This window comes from Microplitis mediator, chromosome 6, assembly GCF_029852145.1.
Source record: "Microplitis mediator isolate UGA2020A chromosome 6, iyMicMedi2.1, whole genome shotgun sequence".
Classification (NCBI taxonomy): domain Eukaryota; kingdom Metazoa; phylum Arthropoda; class Insecta; order Hymenoptera; family Braconidae; genus Microplitis; species Microplitis mediator.
The window spans coordinates 19286399-19306457 of NC_079974.1; the positions used below are offsets into that span (position 1 = coordinate 19286399).

Below are 20059 nucleotides of genomic sequence, written 5' to 3' on the forward strand. Positions count from 1 at the left end.
ATCAATCAGGATGATTTTGATTAAACTATTTTTTTTTATCAGCTAATTTTGATGTTTATAAGATAATTGTTTTCATGAGCCAATCAAATTCATTTCGTAAAGTAGTTATAGATAATTCTTTTAAAAATATTATTATTTAGTTATCATTTAAAGTGGATTTTTAAAACAATAACAAGATTACAGTTCTTTAGTCGAATATATAAACGACAATTTCTACAAAGTTATTAGTAACCAAGTACTACTTTAAAACACGATGTTCAAAATTGCCGCCTTGTTCATTTTTGCTGCTGCAGCAACAGGTAATTTTTCTTATACATTTTTTTCAAAGAATAACCCTGATTAAACAACTGAATTCGACCGAATTAAAAATTTTAATTCTGTTATATTCTGTCGAATTCTGCAAAACAGAATTCAACTGAATTGAAAATTTGAATTTAAATTAAACAGAATAAAACCGATTTAAAAATTTAAAATTCGTTTTAATTCAGTTTAATTCGGATTCAGAACCAGAAATTGGAGAATTATTTTCGAATTAATCAGAATTAAACCGAATAGAATTATTTAAATTCGTTTTAATTTGGACAAATTCTGGTTCTCCTGCCGAATTAGACAGAATTCATTTTTAAGTTAGGTACCGAATTAACAGAATTTATCTGAATTAAATAGAATTAAAAATTTAATTCTGTTTAATTCGATCGAATTCAGTTGTTTAATCGGGGAAATTTCATTTTTGAACCCAATTGCCCCGTTTTAAAAATATTTTATGCCTGAATTCGATTGACATAAAATAATTATGGTACTAAAGTTAGCAGACGTCTGACAGTTTTTGAATTTTTTTAAAAACAATTAACTATAGAAAAAAAATATTTTGAAAAATTGCACCTATAGTTTGTCAAATTTTCTACATGTGTATACTTTTAGTTTTTTTTTTTTGTAATTTATTTGTTGAAAAAAAAATCCGAAAATTTGTAACTGTCTGCTAACTTCAGGATCGTAAATAATTTGTGAGTCAAAATAAATTATTTAATGACAAACAATAAAATGATAATTTTTTTCAGCTGATCCAATAAGAAATTTTGAAAATTTCGGTGGTAAAAATGCGTCAATTACAGAATTTCCGTACCAAGTAAGCATTCAACGTTTTGGCGAAAGTTACTGTGGAGGGGTAATCATTTCTGAAAAAATGATCTTGACAGCAGCGACCTGCGAAGCTGCAGTTGGACGAAAAATTCGGGCAGGCAGTACTTTTGACAACGTAAATGGCTCTCTGCACTCAATAGTTGAAATTATTCGACATGAACAATTCGAAATAGATCAATTCAAAAATCAAGTTCCGGTTCATAACATCATGTTACTAAAAGTAAATGAACCATTTAAATTTGACGAAACTCGTCAACCAATATCACTTTCAGAACCCGATTATCAAGTATCAGAATACGATGTAGGCTACCTGACAGCGTGGGGAATAATTAAGAATGAAGATGATACTCCTCATAGTTTGAAGAAAATTCCGGTGTCAATTATTTCCGATGAAATCTGTAACGAAAGTTACTTTTCCTATGGTGGAATTCAGGAGAATCAATTTTGCGCGAGTTCACCAGAGACCAGAGGAGAAGATTCTTGTTTCCAATACTTAGGCAGTCCTTTAACTTTTAATGGACAAGTTTTCGGAGTTTCAGCATGGAAACATGGTTGCGAAAAATCAGAAAATTATCAAGTCTATACTAAAATTGCTCCTTATTTATCTTGGATTGAAGAAAAATTGCAACTTTAATTTTCACGACGTATTTTTGCTTAACTAATTTACATGATTTGCTGAACTAATAAATATTTCCATTATGTACTACTTTACTTTTAATAAACAAATTTGTTATTATAAGTATTCGAAATAAAGTTTATGAAAAATAAAAGTATTCAATTTTCGAATTCATATATTTTTTTTTTTATTTAAATATAGTGGAAACCTAAACATGCAAACCTCTCAATAAGAAAATTTATAGATAAATTGAGATGAAATGAAAATTTAATTATTCTTTTTTTCTATTTGATGATTCTACTTTTACTTTACTTATTTTATTTTGAAAAACTTAGGGAACGAAAAAAAAATTTCAAAAAACAATTGCGAAAATTCGAATTAAATAAATAAATGAATAATAGTAACTAAAATTATAAATAATTAAATATTAAAATAAATTGTGACAATTACACAAATTTAAAAATACAAAGTAATTTATTTTTGATGTATACAATGTTTATATATTTAATATAAATAAATGAATCAAATTAATAATTACATTTTTAAATTACGACTTATGAACTACGAGTTTATTAAAAACAACTTATGTATTAAATATTGATTTTTCAAACTGAACTAGAATTAATTTTTTTTTTAATTTTACAATGACTTTACTTCTTTTGTGTCAAAGAACTTAAAAACCAATGTAAATAATAAAAATACAACTTAATCGATTTAATTACATACTTTTAAGATAAGTGAAACATTTATGTCATCTACATAATATATGAATTAAAAATAAAAAAAATAAATTACCAATTATTTTACATTACTACTAATGAACATCCCAAATTTGTTAATTATACTTATAAACTCTACACCCATAAAAATGTTTCAAAACGTACAAACTTTATAATATTAATTAAAAATATTCCTATAAATATTTAATTGTAATTTTTTCCAAATCTCTATTAGTTAATAATTTTAAAATACCCCTCGTAAAAGTACTTGGAAGTTGGATGTCATCGAAAATATCTTGAATTACACCAATAGCATTGGATAACAATCTTTTCCGTCTTAATACTTTCCTTAAACGATGAGTAATCATTCCACTGTATAGTGGAAAAAGAGATGGAATGTTCAAACTTAAAATTGCAGTTTTACTAACATACTTTAATCCTAAAGCTAATTTGTGTTCACAATTATTATATAAAACATTATAAAATGTAACATTACTCGTGCCAATAAATGTTTGCTTCATTTTTTCAACTTCGTTTATGCACTGGCCGCGCAATTCACAAAATTTTTTACTGCTAATATAGACGACTGCTGAATTTTGTTTATCAACATAAAAATTCACCGCACTGAGTTTAGCAATATGTTCAGCAATTGTGTCTTTAACTTTTTGTGAATAAATAAGTCTTGAAGCAAATGCTGTTTGACACTTTTTGTTTTTTATATTGATATCAACACCAGCATCAAGAAGTTGTCTTATGATATTATCGTCGGGCGCAATAAATGCGTAATGAAGTGCTGACTGGTTAAACACGTTCACTATATTTACATTAACCATATTATCGTTTAAAATCAATTCTACTGCTTCTCGGTTTCCGGACTTGACAGCATTATGTAGAGGACTTTCTTCTAAATCACTTCCAATTGCACTATTAACATCCACGCCGTATGCCAGAAGAAGCTTTATTATTGGTAAGTTTCTGTTAGTAATAGCAGAGATTAATGGTGATATAGTACCATCAATATACAGGTTCGGATCAGCATTATTTATCAAAAGTAGCTCTACCATTTTTTCATTTCTTCGATCAACAGCGATTTGTAACAGTGATTTTCCAAAACCAAAATTATAAGTTTTCAACATCTCATTCACAACATCTTTTTCTTTTAATAAAAACTTAGGAACTTCATGATATTGCCAATCACGTAATTGACGTATGGTACCATACTGGAAATGGATCAAAGCAAGGTCAGCAATTAGTTGAGTATTAACGTCTGCTCCATAGTTGGTTAGACTTTGAACTATCCCCAGGTTCTCCGATAAAACAGCAATGTGAAGAGCTGTACCCCAGTATTTACTTCTTGAATTCACATCAGCTTTCTTGCGGAGCAGATCATCCACCAATTTTTGATCGTTATTCAAAGCTGCTATATGAAGCAGCGTAAAACCACCCATGATTGGATACACTGTATTAATATTTTCGACAACTGCATGTTTGATGAGGTAGTCAATGTATTGGCGGTTCAACTTAATACGGCAGAATTCCATTATAATGAGTAATTTAATTAATAATTGTCGACTTTTAAATAATGAACTTTTAAGTTAGAGTACTTCAACACTGTACTGTTAGAGTCACTGTTCACTTTGTAATAATTTCAAGTTAAATTATTAACGATCACTTATTTTACGTTTGTAGTTTTAAGATGAGATTGACTGTGCGACTGATCGTCTCAAAATCAAAAACGGTTTTGAATGATGGTGTCTATGGAACCTTCGACCCTAACGCTCCAAATAATTACTATTTTCCCCCACTCTTAAATATCCATGGTCATAATTCGGGGAGGAAGGGGCAAGAGAGAGTTTTTAAAGAAATACTGAGGTATTGGGGGCTCCAAGAGGGGAGGGGGGATCCTTGATTTTGGTTTCAATAGCCACGTTTGTTGAAAATTAAAAATCCGTAAATTTGGAGTGAAATGGGCCCTGAAAAAAAGTTATAATATTAACTTTTTTTACCCCTTTTACTTATTCTAGTTTCTGCCATATGTTCGTCATCAATATGCTCCAAAAATAAGAAATTTTAATTTGGGGCAAAAAGGGCCCTTTAAGATATCTACTAAACTTCGGTTTTTATTTTATTTTATCTGAAAATCTACTAATCAATAAATTTTTGAGAATATTGATTTTTCGCGCTTAATTATTTTATTGCTTGTATACAGATACATTGAACGGACTATGGCATACACGGACTGTAAAAAAAAGCTGTATGGCGTTAAAAAAAAATTTCATTTTTAACTTCCCGCTAAAAAAATTTGAAATTTTCAAAATTTCGGGAAGTTATTGGTTTCAGTCCGATTTTTGAAAATCGAATTTCTAAGAGTTTTGGGGCTGGCCCGCAGGGTCAACCGATAGACCGGTTTGTCGGGGGAGAAATGGAGCACCCTCTAAAAAAGTACTGAAAATTGAATGAATTTGATGAAATTACATTTTCTTATAAATAATTTACATTTAAAACAAATTTTATTTCACATAATTATTAGATTTAGAGGAAAAAAAAAAAATTAAGTAGTTTTGCTATAAAACCAGTTCTTAACATTTTTCGACTGAAACTCTGAATTTTTTAAAAAGTTTAATAAAAAAAAATAAAAATAATGTTCAATTGTAATTACAAAAGTAATTTTGGAAAAATTATCCTACAATAAAGATAAAATTATGAAAAATTCAGCCCATACTCGACATTCAAAGTTCTTAAGTTACCTTTAAAATTGTTTCCTTTCTACTATAATTGATTGTCCACTTAACAATACGGAATTCCCAATGGGATTATTGTCTCGACTATGGAGACTATATACTCGCCATAGTCTCGACTACTATAATTATCCTGTCTATCTCTCTTTAACTTTCTATAACTATCTAATTATCTTTCTACTCTCAAAATTTAAATAGTTTATGACCCATTCTTGACGATTCTTTGTTATAGAAAAGCATAAATAAAATTATTTACTAATGACTTCTATGAAAATGCAGGTCATTTAATATAATTGCACTATGGTACAATTGTATATAACTATCATTACGATAATCCATATTCAAAACATGAAGGTATTCTAGAAACAATTTCAATGGTAAATTTCTACCTGGGCCCTAATGAGTGCCGCCAATAATGAACTTGACATTAAAATGAATCACATCAAATTCAAAGGGATGGTAATCCCCGACTGCTTAGTGTGCTTCCTCGTAGCGGCAATTCCTTAAATTTAAATCAGTATAAACAATTTAATAACCTCAAGATCTTTAAAAAATAAACAATCTATTGTTAATAAAAACTTTAATCCAATTTATTTTCCTCATAAAATTGAACCCTCGTTTTCTTGAATTACATTAAATATCTCGCAAAATGTATTCGTTTTGTAAAATAAAACATTGATATTTTTATTACGAGTAAGTAAAGTACATCCACGTAGTTACGCTTAATTTATTATAATTTTTTAAATATAAATATGTATAAAATTAAAAATTTACGATACTGGAAGTAGCAGACGTCAAACGTTTCTTTAATTTTTATCAAATAATTAGTTGTCACTAAAATACAATTTTTATAATTTGCACGTAAAGATTTTTCAAAGTTAAAATGATGACTTTGTCCACGTGATTCGTCGTAGAATCTATAATTTTGATTCGATTTGGCTGAAAATTGGTTTGAAAGTAGAAATTAATCCCCTCTATCGAAATCAGGCAGAGGACAATTAAAAATTTTCTGTTTTTTTTATCAACAAATAAATTATTATTTTTATAATTTATCGTTTTTGAAAAAAAATTCAAAAATATTTGACGTCAGCAAACTTTAGTATCATTATTATCTACTACTTTTAGTAATGATTGTAAATGTAGCAAACATTTAGTAATTTTTATGATTTTTAAATAAATGAAAAAAATGTAGGGGAAGGGGGGGCAAAACGAGGTAGGGTGGGCAAAACGGGGTACCCCCAAAATTTTATGAAAAAAAAAATTTTTTTTTTTCGTCTAATTAGTATAAATCCGATATATTTGCGCACTTTTAGCCCTACGCATGACACCTGGGGCAAAATGAACCAGCCGAAAATCCTGAAAAAATGATTCTTTCAAATTTTTATCGTTAAATTAAAAGAAATTTGATATATTTCCGTATTTTTAGCCCTACCCATAACACCTAGGGCAAAATGGACCAGCCGAAAATTTTTAAAAAATGATTCTTTCATATTTTTATCGTCAAATTGAAAAAAATATAATACATTAATCCATTTTTCGGCTGATTTGTTATAGCTGGGGCAAATTTGGCCACTAAAAATATTCGAAAATAATATTTTTTTTTTTTATTGATAAAATATTTTAAATAATGCAAAATAATCTGCAATCTAAAAAATCAAAAAACACGTTTTTTGGGTTCAAAATAATGACAAATAAGAAATACAGAATTGTTTTCTTTTATTAAATAGCAATTAGTAATTAAGCTAATCGATGGGAAACGATTTATTACATTAAAAAAAATTTTTCTTGAGTATTATAAAACCAAAAATAGTTGTCGAGAGAAAGAAATACATTCTTAACAATAAAAACAATTTAAAAAAAAAAAAAAAAAAATATCATTTTTTGGAGGGAGGCCTCTCTGCCCCACAAAAATTTTTTCTTTTGCCTTCGTGTCCACCAATGATGTGAAATGTAATTTTTCTTTATGTATATTACATATAAAAGATTCAAGTAATAAAGTTTGATCAATTTTCAGAAATTTTTTTTTTTCAACTTTTTTTAAGGGTACCCCGTTTTGCCCGCCAAAAATAAAAATTTTATTTTTTAACGGCAGCTAAAAATTTTGTCTATTTACCTCGAATATCACTAAAAACAAAAAGATTTAGCGTATTTTAGTCCTCGAAAACTTAGTATTTCCTTAGGTACCCCCTTTTGCCCCCCCCCCTCCCCTAAATCGAGTAAAAATGGGCATTCATAAAATTTCAAAATCGGTATGCGCATTTTTTTATTTATTCAAAAATTATAAAAATTACTAAATGTCTGCTACATTTACAATCATTACTAAAAGTAGTAGATAATAATGATACTAAAGTTTGCTGACGTCAAATATTTTTGAATATATTAATTAATATTTTTCACATAATTATTAGATTTAAAGGAAAAAAATATTTCGTAGTTTTTGTTATAAAACCAAAGTCATTAACATTTTTCGACTGAAACTCTGAATTTTTTAAAAAGTTGAACAAAAACGATTCAAAATAATGCTCAATTGTAATTACAAAAGTAATTTTGGAAAAATTACCCTACAATAAAGATAAAATTATGAAAAATTCAGCCCATACTCGACATTCAAAGTTCTTAAGTTACCTTTAAAATTGTTTCCTTTCTACTATAATTGATTGTCCACTTAACAATACGGAATTCCCAATGGGATTATTGTCTCGATTATGGAGACTATATACTCGCCATAGTCTCGACTATTATAATTATCCTGTCTATCTCTCTTTAACTTTCTATAACTATTTAATTATCTTTCTACTCTTAAGATTTTAATAGTTTATGACCCATTCTTGACGATTCTTTGTTATAGAAAAGCATAAACAAAATTAATTATTAATGACTGTAATGAAAATGCATGTCATTAAATATTTACACATGAAAATTAGGTTTCCACTATATTTAAATTGTGTATTACCGTACGATGGACGGTGTGGCTCAATAAGTTATAGATCAAATTTAATGGAATATAGTATAGTGCCGGATGGCTCAACTGGTAGAGCACTCGGCGCCGTTTAAATATAGTGGAAACCTAAACATGCAAACCTCTCAATAAGACAATTTATAGACAAATTGAGATAAATATAGATAGCCCGAACTGGGAATCGAACCCAGACCAATTCGGTATCGCGCCGAGTGCTCTACCAGTTGAGCTCTCCGGCACTGTACTATATTCCGTTCAATTTGATTTATAAGCTATTGAGCCACACTATAACCCAATAAGTTTTTTATTTCTTCCTTAATTGAAGAATTATATGGAAGCTTTTAATTAAAATGATGGATATTTCATGAACTAACAGTTATACAGATATTTTAAATGTTGATCTGGAGAATTAAAGTATTTTTTTATAAGAGTCAACAGTAGTTGAGAAAAAAAAATGTATTTAAAATTTATATTCTATCTGATAAATCAGAATAGTGAGTCCGATTTTAATTTAAAAAATTGGTCAAGGGCCAGCCCCAAAACTTCCCGCTGTCTTCGAGCTCCTTGAGCCACTTTTTGGTTGTGATCTGCTGTGAGATGCTGTAGTGGGTCTAGGGCTCTTCCTAAAAATTTTTTTTTACCGCAAATTGATTTTATTTCTCTTATTTTCGCGCCCACGAATGATATAGAATTAATCTTAAGTTAATTGATCTCCGAAAAAAAAAGTTCGTGGTGGGTCGACCCCTCAGAGGGCCACTTTTGTGTTGTGAGCTGCTGTGAGATGCTGTAGTGGATCTGGGGCTGAGTAAAAATTTTATTTGATCACGAATCGAATTTATTTTACTCATTTTCGTGCCCACGTATATTTAATTAAAAATAAATTATGTAAGTAAATTAAATTATAGTAATATATATATATTACATATATGACTAATCTTAACTTGTTAATGATTTTAAGTAATTTGCTTTTAATTTCAAAGAAAATTTTTAACAGTAAGGTAAGAGACCCAGTAACCGATCAAGGAACTAGTACCCGATCACTCATGTATTATTACATCTATATTTATTAAGTTTTACTAAATATAGATATACAAAGACATGAAGTGTTCAAGTACTAGTTTCCTGACCAAGTACGAGTTCCCTGATGGTACTAGATTTTTTATCTTAATATTATTAATTAAAACTTGTTTAAGTATAGATCGTTTTATTTTACTTGTTATCGAGCAATATGTATCTCAAGATTCCATCAGAAATATTTTACATAAATTGTTTTTTTTATTAAATTTTATCTAATGAATTTTATTAATTTTGTAAGATTGACATATCATAACCACGTTATCAAATAGTTATCCATAATTTTAATCTAAAACGGCTTATTGGATTAATATTCGCTTCGAAAATAAAAAATAATATTAGTTTTGACAAAAATCAAATCAATTATCCTTATTTCTGACCTCCTTGATGGAGTGAAAACTATCTGAGGTAAATTTATTTTTAAAAAAAATCCAGTAATCGGACCCTCACATGCCGGATTTTCTGCTACGAGATGCTGAGTATATTTCCCCAGCCCAGATAACTCTTGAAAATTTTAAGAAAAATTTTTTTTTTATTTTAAGTTATTTTCTAGGGGGTGCATTTTGCCTCTCTTACCAAAAGTATTAGATTCGTGAAATACGAATTATTAAAACCTGTTTAGAATTAACTATTTATTTTACTTGCTGTCGAAGATATATTATATTTGATGAGATATGTCAATCATATCCACGTTATCGGACAGTTATTCATAATGGTGTCTGATACCATCTAAAGCAGATTTACTGATTAATATCCATTTCGAAGACAAAAAACAAACTTATGCAACAACAAATCAAAAACGATTTTCATTGAAGATAAGTTGATATCAACTGAATATATATATATATGAGGATTGCCAATAGTAAAGCTAAGAATTGTCAGTGAAGTCAAAATCAAAGGCAAGATGCTCAAACTTTTCGTTTTATTCATTGTTTCTGCCGTAGCAACGGGTAAGTTTTTTCTGTAGTTCATTTTTTTTACGAATTAGTTACATCGATTTCAAGTAAATTTTCAATAAAATATGGAATTGGATTAAAACAATAATTTGCATGTATAATTTTTAAAAATTAATTTCAGCTGATCCATTAAGAAACCATTTCCGATTGGATCACAACGCCAGAATTGTTGGCGGTAGAAATGCATCTATTGAAGAATTTCCTTACCTAGTAAGTATTCAAACGTTCGGTTATCACTACTGTGGAGGAGGAATTATTTCTGAAAAGTGGGCACTAACTGCTAGAACCTGTTACGTTTCTATCAGAGATTTAATTCGTGCAGGTAGTACTTATTCTAATGAAGGTGGTTCTCTGCACACCGTCGCTCAGATTATTAGACACGAAAAATTTCACTACATTGACAGCATCAACGATGCTTCAGTAAATAATATCCAGTTATTACGAGTCCTTGAACCATTTAAATTTGACAAAACTCGTCAACCAATGGCTCTTTTTAATGCTAATGAAGTAGTTCCAGCAAATACATTAGGTGAATTGGCGGGATGGGGCTTCACTGAGAATGGTCAATTGTCACAAAACCTGAAAGCGATTGATTTGAATACTCTGACTCCACAAAAATGCAAAAATAGTTACGATTTGTTTGGTGGACTTCAGGAGGATCAATTTTGTGCCGGTCATCCAGCATTTAAACAAGATGTTTGTTTTAGTGACGCAGGCAGTCCTTTTGCCATCAATGGACGAATTGCTGGGTTTGTATCTTGGGCTAATGGGTGTGGAGAACCTGGATATTATGGAGTTTATACTAAAATTTCTTCTTACATACCATGGATTAAAGAAAAATTGGGAGTGTACTAAACTACTGTCATGTTTCATTAATAATTAATTTGATATACTTTTGTTTGATAAATGAATGACTTTATGATATATTATACTTTAAAATAACTTTTTTATTATAATTCGTTTCAATAAATTTTGGCATATACAGCAAAAAATGAATACATTGATATATTATGTCCTCTCCTCAAATTTTTGTTTATAATTAAAGAGAAAAAATAAGTTTTAAAAATTGATTCAGAATCGAGCTTTTAATTAAAAATTTTCGTACTCTATTATATTCAACTTTTATCGGTTTTATATTATACTAGTCTGCTAAAATTGATTTTTAATAAAAATGATTCTAAATATCAAAAAAAAAATTCTAATTGATTTAATATAATAAATAAATAAATAAAACATACACTGTAAAAATTTTCTGGAGTGAACGCAGATTAAATCCGAAGTGAATACGGAGTGTATTCGAAGTGGATGACTGTTTATTTATTTAATCACCTTGGAGTGAGATTAACTCCGAAGGGGAGTTTAATTTTGAAGGTTTCGGTGGTAAAAATGCGTCAATTGAAGAATTTCCTTACCAAGTAAGCATTCAGCGTTTTGGCGAAAGTTACTGTGGAGGGGTAATCATTTCTGATAAAATGATCTTGACAGCAGCGACCTGTAAAGCTGCGGTTGGACGAAAAATTCGAGCAAGCAGCGTCCGAAATTTCTCGTATTTAAAAACTAATTACATGTGAAAAAAAAATTTTAATTAAAATTCAGTTTTTTTAAATGACTATTAGTTTTCAAATTTATATTATTTGAAATTAATTGACTTAATGGACGATAAAAAAAGCGATTATTTACATGAAATAGAATAAAATTAACTATGATTTTAATTTTTATGATAATTCTGACTAGAAATTTGAAGTTATGTAACAATAAAGTATGTAAATAAGTTAATTTATAATAATATTTATATTTATGACTGATCTTAACTTGTTAATAATTTCAAGTAATTTGCTTTTAATTTCAAAGAAAATTTTCAACAGTAAGATAAGAGACCCAGTACCCGTTAAGGTAAATAGTTCCCGATCACATGTATTTTTATATCTATATTTACTAAATTGTACTGAATATATATATACAAATTAGGGTGCTTAAAAAAAAAACTTTAATTTTTTTTTTTGCTCTTACCCCCTAAAACGTTAGTGGTTGCCAAGAAAAAAATCCTCCCAAAAGATGGGCTCTCTGGCTCAACTCTAAGAGGTCGCTATTTTAATTTTAATTTCCCATATGATTAACATGTAAAAATTTATTTTTTCATTCAAAGTGTAATTACTCGTACGCTGCTCAATATTTTTCAAATTTATACATAGACCTTTAAAGCTGAGTCCTCAAGCTTTCCAAAACCCTATGACAAGTCATAATTATCCCCAATTGAAGCTAGCAAAAAAAAAAATCGAAAATTAACAATTTCATTTTGAAATACAAAATCGATACTTTTCAGATAGCTTCAATTGACTTTTGAATAATGGTAATTATGACTTATCATAGGGTTTTGGAAAGCTTGAGGACTCAGCTTTAAAGGTCTATGTATAAATTTGAAAAATATTGAGCAGCGTACGAGTAATTACACTTTGAATGAAAAAATAAATTTTTACATGTTAATCATATGGGAAATCCTCTTCTAAAAAGTTGATGGCCGGATGTCGTATCGTTTCACGTCACTTCTGTGACTATTTTATTCGCTTGTCGATTGGTCGACTGAGATAGTGGCGGGATTTTTGAAAGAATGAAGGCGAGCGAAGCGAGCATGTTGTGTCTAGTTAAAATTAAAATAGCGACCTCTTAGAGTTGAGCTAGAGAGCCCATCTTTTGGGAGGATTTTTTTCTTGGCAACCACTAGCGTTTTGGGGGGGTAAGAGCAAAAAAAAAAAATTAAAGTTTTTTTTTTAAGCACCCTAATACAAATACATGAAGTGATCGAGAACTAGTTCCCTGATCGTGTAACAGTTTCCTGATCGTGTACTAGTTCCCTGATTATGTACTAGTTCCCTGATCGAGTACTAAGGCTTCTACCTCAATATTATTAATTAAAACTTATCTAGTATAGATCGTTTTATTTTACTTGTTATCTGATCGTGTACTAGTTCCCTGATTATGTACTAGTTCCCTGATCGAGTACTAAGGCTTCTACCTCAATATTATTAATTAAAACTTATCTAGTATAGATCGTTTTATTTAACTTGTTATCGAGCAATATGTATCTCACGATTCCATCAGAAATATTTTACATAAATTGTTTTTTCATTAAATTTTATCTAATGAATTTTATTAATTTTATAAGATTGATATATCATAACCACGTTATCAAATAGTTATCCATAACTTTAATCTAAAACGGCTTATTGGATTAATATTCGCTTCGAAAATATAAAATAAAATTAGTTTTGAGAAAAATCAAATTAATTATCCTTATTTCTGACCTCCTCGATGGAGTAAAAACTATCTGAGGTAAATTTATTAAAAAAAAAAAAAAATCCAGTAATTGAATCCTCACATGCCGGATTTTCTGCTATGAGATACTGAGTATCACTTCCCAGTTCAGATAACTCTTAAAAGTTTTAAGAAAAATTTTTTTTTTTCAAAATTATTTTCTAATGAGTGCATTTTGACTCTCTTACCAAAAGTATAAAATTCGTGCAATACTAATTATTAAAACCTGTTTAGTATCAACTATTTATTTTATTTACTGTCGAAGTTATATTAGGGGAAGGAGGGGAAAAAGGGGGTACTTAAGGAAATACCAAGTTTTCGAGGACTCAAATACGCTGAATCTTTTTTTTTTTTTAATGATATTCAAAGTAAATAGAAGAATTTTTCAGTTACCGTTGAAAAAAAAAATTTTTCATTTTTGCGGGCAAAGTGGAGTACCCCCTAAAAAAGGTAAAAAAAAAAAAATTTCTGGATTTTAAACGAATTTGATTAAGCTGAATTTTTTTTTAAGTAATTTGCATGAAGAAAAATTATATTTTACATGTTTATTGGCTACAAAAGAAGAAAAAAAATTTTTAATAGTTTTAATCATAAAACAAACGTCATTAATATTTTTCAACTGACAATTGATTTTTGAAAAAGTTTACCAAAAAAAATTCAAAGTAACGCTTAATTATATTCACAGAAGTGATTTTGGAATGTTTAAAAACCATTTAAAATATAAAATTTTTTTTTATCAAATTTTGGGGGTACCCCGTTTTGCCTACCCTACCCCCCCCCCTTTTGCCCCCCTTCCCCTATATTTGATGAGATGTCAATCATATCTACGTTATCGAATAGTTATTCATAATTGCGTCTGATCCCATCTAAAGCAGATTTTCTGATCAATATTCATTTCAAAGACAAAAAATAAACTTATGTAACAATAAATCAAAAATAATTTTTATTGAAGATAAGTTGATATCACTTGAATATATATATGAGGATTGCCAATAGTAAAGCTAAGAATTGTCAGTGAAGTCAAAATCAAAGGCAAGATGCTCAAACTTTTCGTTTTATTCATTGTTTCTGCCGTAGCAACGGGTAAGTTTTTTCTGTAGTTCATTTTTTTTACGAATTAGTTACATCGATTTCAAGTAAATTTTCAATAAAATATGGAATTGGATTAAAACAATAATTTGCATGTATAATTCTTTGAAATTCCTTTCAGCTGATTCATTGGGAAACTATTTACGGTTGGATCACAACGCCCGAATTGTAGGCGGTAGGAATGCATCTATTGAAGAATTTCCTTACCTAGTAAGTATCCAATTGGTCGGTGATCACATGTGTGGAGGAGGAATTATTTCTGAGCAGTGGGTACTAACTGCTAGAACCTGTGTTGTTTATAATGGAGATTTCATTCGTGCAGGTAGTACTTATTTTAACAAAGGTGGTTCTCTGCACATGGTCACACAGATTATTAAACACGAAAAATATAACTTCATTGATTACAAAAATCGAGTTGCTGTAAATAATATCCAGTTATTACGAGTCCTTGAACCATTTAAATTTGACAAAACTCGTCAACCAATGGTACTTTTTAATGCTAATGAAGAAGTTTCAGCACATAAAATAGGTGAATTGGCAGGATGGGGCTTCACTGAGAATCTTCAATTTTCGCAAAATCTGAAAGCGGCTCGTTTGTGGACTATAACAGCACAAGACTGTAAAAATAGTTACAATTTATCTAGTGGACTTCAGGAGAATCAATTTTGTGTCAGCTGGCCGGGATATGCCGACGATGCTGGTTCTTTCGATGTAGGCAGTCCTTTTGCCATCGATGGACGAATTGCTGGGCTTGTATCTTGGGGTAATGGAGGTGGAGCAGCTGAATGTTATGGAGTTTATACTAAGATTTCTTCTTACATCCCATGGATTCAAGAAAAATTAAGAGTATACTAATACACTATCATGTTTTACTTAAAATTAATTTATATGATTTTGTTTGATAAATGAATGATTTTATAATATATTACTTCAAAATAACTTTTAAATTATAATTCGTTTTAATAAATTTTGACATACAGCAAAAACTAAGTGCGTTAATACATGATGCCCTCTCCTAAAATTATTCTTTATAATTAAAACAAAAAAAAAAATATTAAAAGTTGATTCAAAATAGAGTTTTTGATTAAAAATTTTCGTATTCTATCATATTCAATTTTTATTGATTTGAAATTATACTGGTCTAGTAAAATTTATTTTGAATAAAAATTATTCCGAATATAAAAAAAAAATTTAATTAATTTTATATAATAAATAAATAAAACATACACTGTAAAAATTTTGCGGAGCGAACGCGGATTAAATCCGGAATGAATTCGTAGCGGATGACTGGTTATTTATTCAATTCCCTTGGAGTGAGATTAACTCCGAAGGGGAGTTTAATTTAATATTAAAATTCTAAACGGGAGTAAATGTCGATTGAAATAAAATCCGTATCAACTCCGAATTAACTCCCGATTTTTTGCGGTGCACTTATTTTGAAATTTAAATTTACTCTTACTCTGTCTACACTGTAAAAAATTAGCGAAATGCGGAATAAACCTGGAGTGAATCCGGAGTAATTGCGGAGCGGATGACTGCGAATTCCCCCGAAGTAAAATTCACTCAATATCAGTTTATTTAAATATTAAAACTTCGAATCAGAGTGAATGCAAATTGAAATAAAATCCAGAGCACTCCGCTGAGAAAACCAACTCCCTCTTACCCCGCATACAGATTAATTTTCTGTAATATATAATATATAAAATAAAAAATTATTTCTGGAAAAAAAAAATGTATCGTTCTTAATTATCCAAAAGTATGATTTTAAAAAACTCAAATTAGTTACAGCTTCTTAATTAATTATCTAGAAGAGATCCACGTTAAAGATATTGAAAAGTCAATATAATAATTTATTTATCTTTCAAAATTTCTCGATAAAATCAATAGTTAAATTTTATTTTTTAAATTAAAAAAATGTAAACATCTCTCAGTCGATATTAGATGATAATTTATGACAATTTGATTAATTTTTAGATCGCACACGATAAATTATTATTATCTCCAAAAAACGATACTTGAGATTTCTAAAATTTATCTTCATTTATTGTAACTATTAATCGTTTATGACCTTATCTATTTCGATTATAAAAAATTCCTGTTTATAAAATTCCTCTGATCATATCAGAATTGAACTTTGTCTAAAATGATGATTGATTATTAAAAGCTAATAAAATCTCTACGATAACGAGCGGGATGACAAACTATATAAATACGAAATGTGAAAAAATAATCAGTACTAAAGTTGCTAGACATCACGATGCTGAAACTTATTGTCCTGTTCATTTTTTCAGCGGTCGCAGGTATGATTTTCTCAAACAAATTTTTTATTCTCTATTCTATAAATCTATAATTAAATATGAGTATGATCATTTAATAAAAATTCAAACTTCTAGATATAAGTTTTGTAAAATTCAAAGTTTCACGTCTATTATTTTTATTGAATGGCTTCGTTCGCAGCTTTTTCATTTCATAAGAGCTTTTAATAATGCAATTATTATTAAAATTAATTTATTCATTTTTCAAACTAAAGCAACTCATTATAATTCAAAATCATGTAATTCTTTAAGACAATTACATGAGTACACAGAGAGAATTTGTTGATAAAATTGATCCTCAAATTTCGAGTAAACCAGGGCCAAAAACGAAATAAATACAGACGGAATAAAAATAAATAGCTTTTGTTTTATTTTTTACTCTTTTTTGTTTAAAAATTACTCGAAATTTAGTATTTTTTACCCCATAACTGAACAATATTTAGAAACAAGTGTAATTATTTATTCTGTCTCAGTTTTACTCACAATTAACAAGTAAAATTTATTAGATAATTTTCCTCGTCTATTAAAAAAAAAATATAAGAACTTTTGAAATTTCATTTCAGCTGATCCGCTCAGAAATAATTTACTCTTGAAACAAAACGCAAGAATAATCGGCGGTCAAGATGCAGCAATTGAAGATTTTCCATACCAAGTTAACTTCTTACGCAATGGATTTAATAGATGTGGGGGTGCGATTATCGCAAAGAACTGGGTCCTAACAACTGCAAGCTGTCCCGTTGAATATGGAATGATAGTTCATGCGGGAAGTAATTTCACCAACGCAGGCGGATCTTATCATACAGTTGCCCGAGTTATTAAACACGAAGCTTTTGAAGTCAATGTCAATCAAATTCCATCGAATAATATTGCTCTAGTCGAAGTCTATCAACCATTTGTGTTCGATAAAACTCGACAACCTATACCACTTTTTAACGTCAATGAAGAAATTGAAGCCGGTACAATAGCAACCGTAGCCGGATGGGGCCAAATTTATAGCGTTCTACCTGGACTGTATTCATATAATTTGAAAAGTGTTTCCGTACCAATTGTTCCCAACGATAAATGCAGTGAGCTTTATAATGAATTCGGTGGAATTCCACAAGGTCAACTATGCGCGGGCTATTTAGAAGGTGGGAAAAATGTTTGTGTGGGTGATGGTGGCAGTCCTTTGGTTGTCAACGGACGAGTTGCTGGTTTGGTTTCCTGGGGAAAAGGTTGTGCGCAGCCAAATTACCCTGGGACTTATACTAGTATTGCTGCTTATCGCTCTTGGGTTGACGAAAAACTACAAGCGAATTCTGAAAACTGACTAAATTTTGATACCTGATTTATTTTATAAAATAAATCTAACCGGCAAAAAAAAATCTACATGTATAACGTTGATGATTGTAATGACCACAAGGTGAAACAATAAATACTATGATAACTTTTAAAAAAAACTGTTGTTTTTATGAACTCCATAAATAACTGATAATTACTTTAATTTATAGATGTAATGAAATTATTATCTATTGTCATATTTCTCTGATATATTTAATTAAACAAAATTGTCTTCAACACATTATTTACTGTCGTATGTCCAGTGGTTACAAAAATATTAAAACTTCATTAAAAGTAAATATTTAAATAATTTATTTACGTAGAAAAATGAAGCTATAAATTTAATATAGATATCGCAACAAATAACTTTTTAATGTTCAAATAAAAAAATTTATCGTGATGTTATAAATTAAATATGATTATGATGTAGAAAAGTATGAATTACCGCCTTGTTGAATAATATATGGAAAAAAATGTAAATGCTTGATTATAAATTCTAAATAATAAAAAAAATATTTACAGCTTTAGTATCGAGATTTTGGTAATATAAAAGCAAGTTTTTCTTTTTGAAAACATAAATGGTTCGAGTTTTCAGCCGAGCAAATATTATTTTGAAATAAGAGTTCTGAAAATTTTTAGTTTATTCTACTATCATGTTTTTGCTGATATTTTTTTTATCATTACAAATATTTTCATCAATTTCCGTTGAACCGGTAAGTATATCAATTATTTACTCCACAAATTTTTTCGATATCAAAAATTTTTTAAATATTTTCTCGAGTTCAAATCTAAAATTTTTTTTTCATACAAAAAATTATAAAATAAAAAAAAATAATTTTCTTTTGATTCATAGATCGATTCTTTTCAACCTGATGGCTCCTTAGAAATAAATATTATTAGTGGTGACCAAACTCGTTCTCGAAAAGTATTTGATATTGATTTGGACCACAATCGTTATTACAAAGGATACAACATTGATAGGAACCGAGCAGATTCACGAAGAGTAACCGGCAGTAATAGAAGTCAATCTAATTCTCGAAGAATAATCACTAGTGATAGAAATCAAAGTGATTATCAAAGAGTGTATGGTACTGATAGAAATCAAGGAGGTTCTCGAACAGTAAACGCCATTGATAGATATCTCTATGGTTCTCAGCGAGCTGACGGAAATAATTGGGATTTTCTCAGAGGAAGAAACTTTGAAAGAGATGGAAATTCGGGAAGTAGAAGTGATTATCGAAGAGTGTATGGTACTGATAGAAATCCAGCAGATTCTCGAAGAGTAACCGGCAATAATGGAATTCAATCTAATTTTCAAAGAACAAACGCCAGTAATTGGAATCTTCGAAATCAACCTGATTATCGAAGAGTGTATAGTACTGATAGAAATCAAGGGGATTCTCGAACAGTAAACGCCATTAATAGATATCTCTATGGTTCTCAGCGAGTTGACGGTAATAATTGGGATTTTCTCAGAGGAAGAAACTTTGAAAGATATGTAAATTCGAGAAGTCAGAGTGGAATTAATAAGAGCGAAGCAGATGTTCAAGATGAAATCACTATTGGCATCAAGGCCGAAATTAATATTCCAGAGATTTTATAACTGGGATCATTATTTAAATTTTTCTGTTAATTATAATTTTCCATGTAATTATTTGACACTAAATCTTAATGAATCTACCGAAGATAAAAATTTGAATCTCCGAACAAAATTCAAAATCAATAATTATTTTATAAAAATAAATCTACGATATAAAAAGTTTATTTTTTATTATTCTAATTGTTGAGTAAATGGATGATATTAAAAAATAATTAAATTCA

General features: G+C 29.0%; 6 protein-coding genes across 6 annotated transcripts; 5 read left to right on the plus strand and 1 right to left on the minus strand.

Moving 5' to 3' along the window:
• The first annotated feature begins 166 nt into the window (after nucleotides 1-166).
• LOC130670220 (vitellin-degrading protease-like) lies at nucleotides 167-1885 on the plus strand. The gene is made up of 2 exons (XM_057473514.1): nucleotides 167-299; nucleotides 1059-1885. Exons 1-2 carry the CDS (start codon nucleotides 254-256, stop codon nucleotides 1772-1774), a joined length of 762 nt encoding a protein of 253 aa, XP_057329497.1. The 5' UTR covers nucleotides 167-253; the 3' UTR covers nucleotides 1775-1885.
• Nucleotides 1886-2502: 617 nt separating this feature from the next.
• LOC130670562 (putative ankyrin repeat protein RF_0381) lies at nucleotides 2503-3923 on the minus strand. Its single transcript, XM_057473979.1, has 2 exons — nucleotides 2781-3923; nucleotides 2503-2511 (listed from the first exon to the last, which is right to left on the minus strand). Exons 1-2 carry the CDS (start codon nucleotides 3921-3923, stop codon nucleotides 2503-2505), a joined length of 1152 nt encoding a protein of 383 aa, XP_057329962.1.
• A 6142-nt stretch (nucleotides 3924-10065) lies between these two features.
• On the plus strand, nucleotides 10066-11184 carry LOC130669615 (trypsin-3-like). Its single transcript, XM_057472602.1, has 2 exons — nucleotides 10066-10196; nucleotides 10324-11184. Exons 1-2 carry the CDS (start codon nucleotides 10151-10153, stop codon nucleotides 11055-11057), a joined length of 780 nt encoding a protein of 259 aa, XP_057328585.1. The 5' UTR covers nucleotides 10066-10150; the 3' UTR covers nucleotides 11058-11184.
• Nucleotides 11185-14551: 3367 nt separating this feature from the next.
• Nucleotides 14552-15458, plus strand: LOC130670564 (trypsin epsilon-like). Its single transcript, XM_057473980.1, has 2 exons — nucleotides 14552-14597; nucleotides 14725-15458. Exons 1-2 carry the CDS (start codon nucleotides 14552-14554, stop codon nucleotides 15456-15458), a joined length of 780 nt encoding a protein of 259 aa, XP_057329963.1.
• A 1340-nt stretch (nucleotides 15459-16798) lies between these two features.
• LOC130669422 (trypsin-1-like) lies at nucleotides 16799-18357 on the plus strand. Its single transcript, XM_057472329.1, has 2 exons — nucleotides 16799-16903; nucleotides 17482-18357. Exons 1-2 carry the CDS (start codon nucleotides 16861-16863, stop codon nucleotides 18225-18227), a joined length of 789 nt encoding a protein of 262 aa, XP_057328312.1. The 5' UTR covers nucleotides 16799-16860; the 3' UTR covers nucleotides 18228-18357.
• Nucleotides 18358-18808: 451 nt separating this feature from the next.
• LOC130669895 (uncharacterized) lies at nucleotides 18809-20059 on the plus strand. Its single transcript, XM_057473039.1, has 2 exons — nucleotides 18809-18951; nucleotides 19092-20059. The coding sequence occupies exons 1-2, from the start codon at nucleotides 18892-18894 to the stop codon at nucleotides 19839-19841; spliced, it is 810 nt and encodes a 269-aa protein (XP_057329022.1). The 5' UTR covers nucleotides 18809-18891; the 3' UTR covers nucleotides 19842-20059.

What these genes read in the sequence shown, in the direction of transcription:
- LOC130669615 (XM_057472602.1), top strand. Translation starts at nt 10,151, where the DNA reads ATGCTCAAACTTTTCGTTTTATTCATTGTTTCTGCCGTAGCAACGG. An exon ending in TGTTTCTGCCGTAGCAACGG is followed by an intron (nt 10,197 to 10,323) that starts GTAAGTTTTTTC and finishes AATTAATTTCAG; the next exon opens with CTGATCCATTAAGAAACCAT.
- LOC130669422 (XM_057472329.1), top strand. Translation starts at nt 16,861, where the DNA reads ATGCTGAAACTTATTGTCCTGTTCATTTTTTCAGCGGTCGCAG. An exon ending in CATTTTTTCAGCGGTCGCAG is followed by an intron (nt 16,904 to 17,481) that starts GTATGATTTTCT and finishes ATTTCATTTCAG; the next exon opens with CTGATCCGCTCAGAAATAAT.
- LOC130669895 (XM_057473039.1), top strand. Translation starts at nt 18,892, where the DNA reads ATGTTTTTGCTGATATTTTTTTTATCATTACAAATATTTTCATCAATT. An exon ending in CATCAATTTCCGTTGAACCG is followed by an intron (nt 18,952 to 19,091) that starts GTAAGTATATCA and finishes TTTGATTCATAG; the next exon opens with ATCGATTCTTTTCAACCTGA.
- LOC130670564 (XM_057473980.1), top strand. Translation starts at nt 14,552, where the DNA reads ATGCTCAAACTTTTCGTTTTATTCATTGTTTCTGCCGTAGCAACGG. An exon ending in TGTTTCTGCCGTAGCAACGG is followed by an intron (nt 14,598 to 14,724) that starts GTAAGTTTTTTC and finishes AATTCCTTTCAG; the next exon opens with CTGATTCATTGGGAAACTAT.
- LOC130670562 (XM_057473979.1), bottom strand. Translation starts at nt 3,923, where the DNA reads ATGGGTGGTTTTACGCTGCTTCATATAGCAGCTTTGAATAACGATCAA.
- LOC130670220 (XM_057473514.1), top strand. Translation starts at nt 254, where the DNA reads ATGTTCAAAATTGCCGCCTTGTTCATTTTTGCTGCTGCAGCAACAG. An exon ending in TTTTGCTGCTGCAGCAACAG is followed by an intron (nt 300 to 1,058) that starts GTAATTTTTCTT and finishes AATTTTTTTCAG; the next exon opens with CTGATCCAATAAGAAATTTT.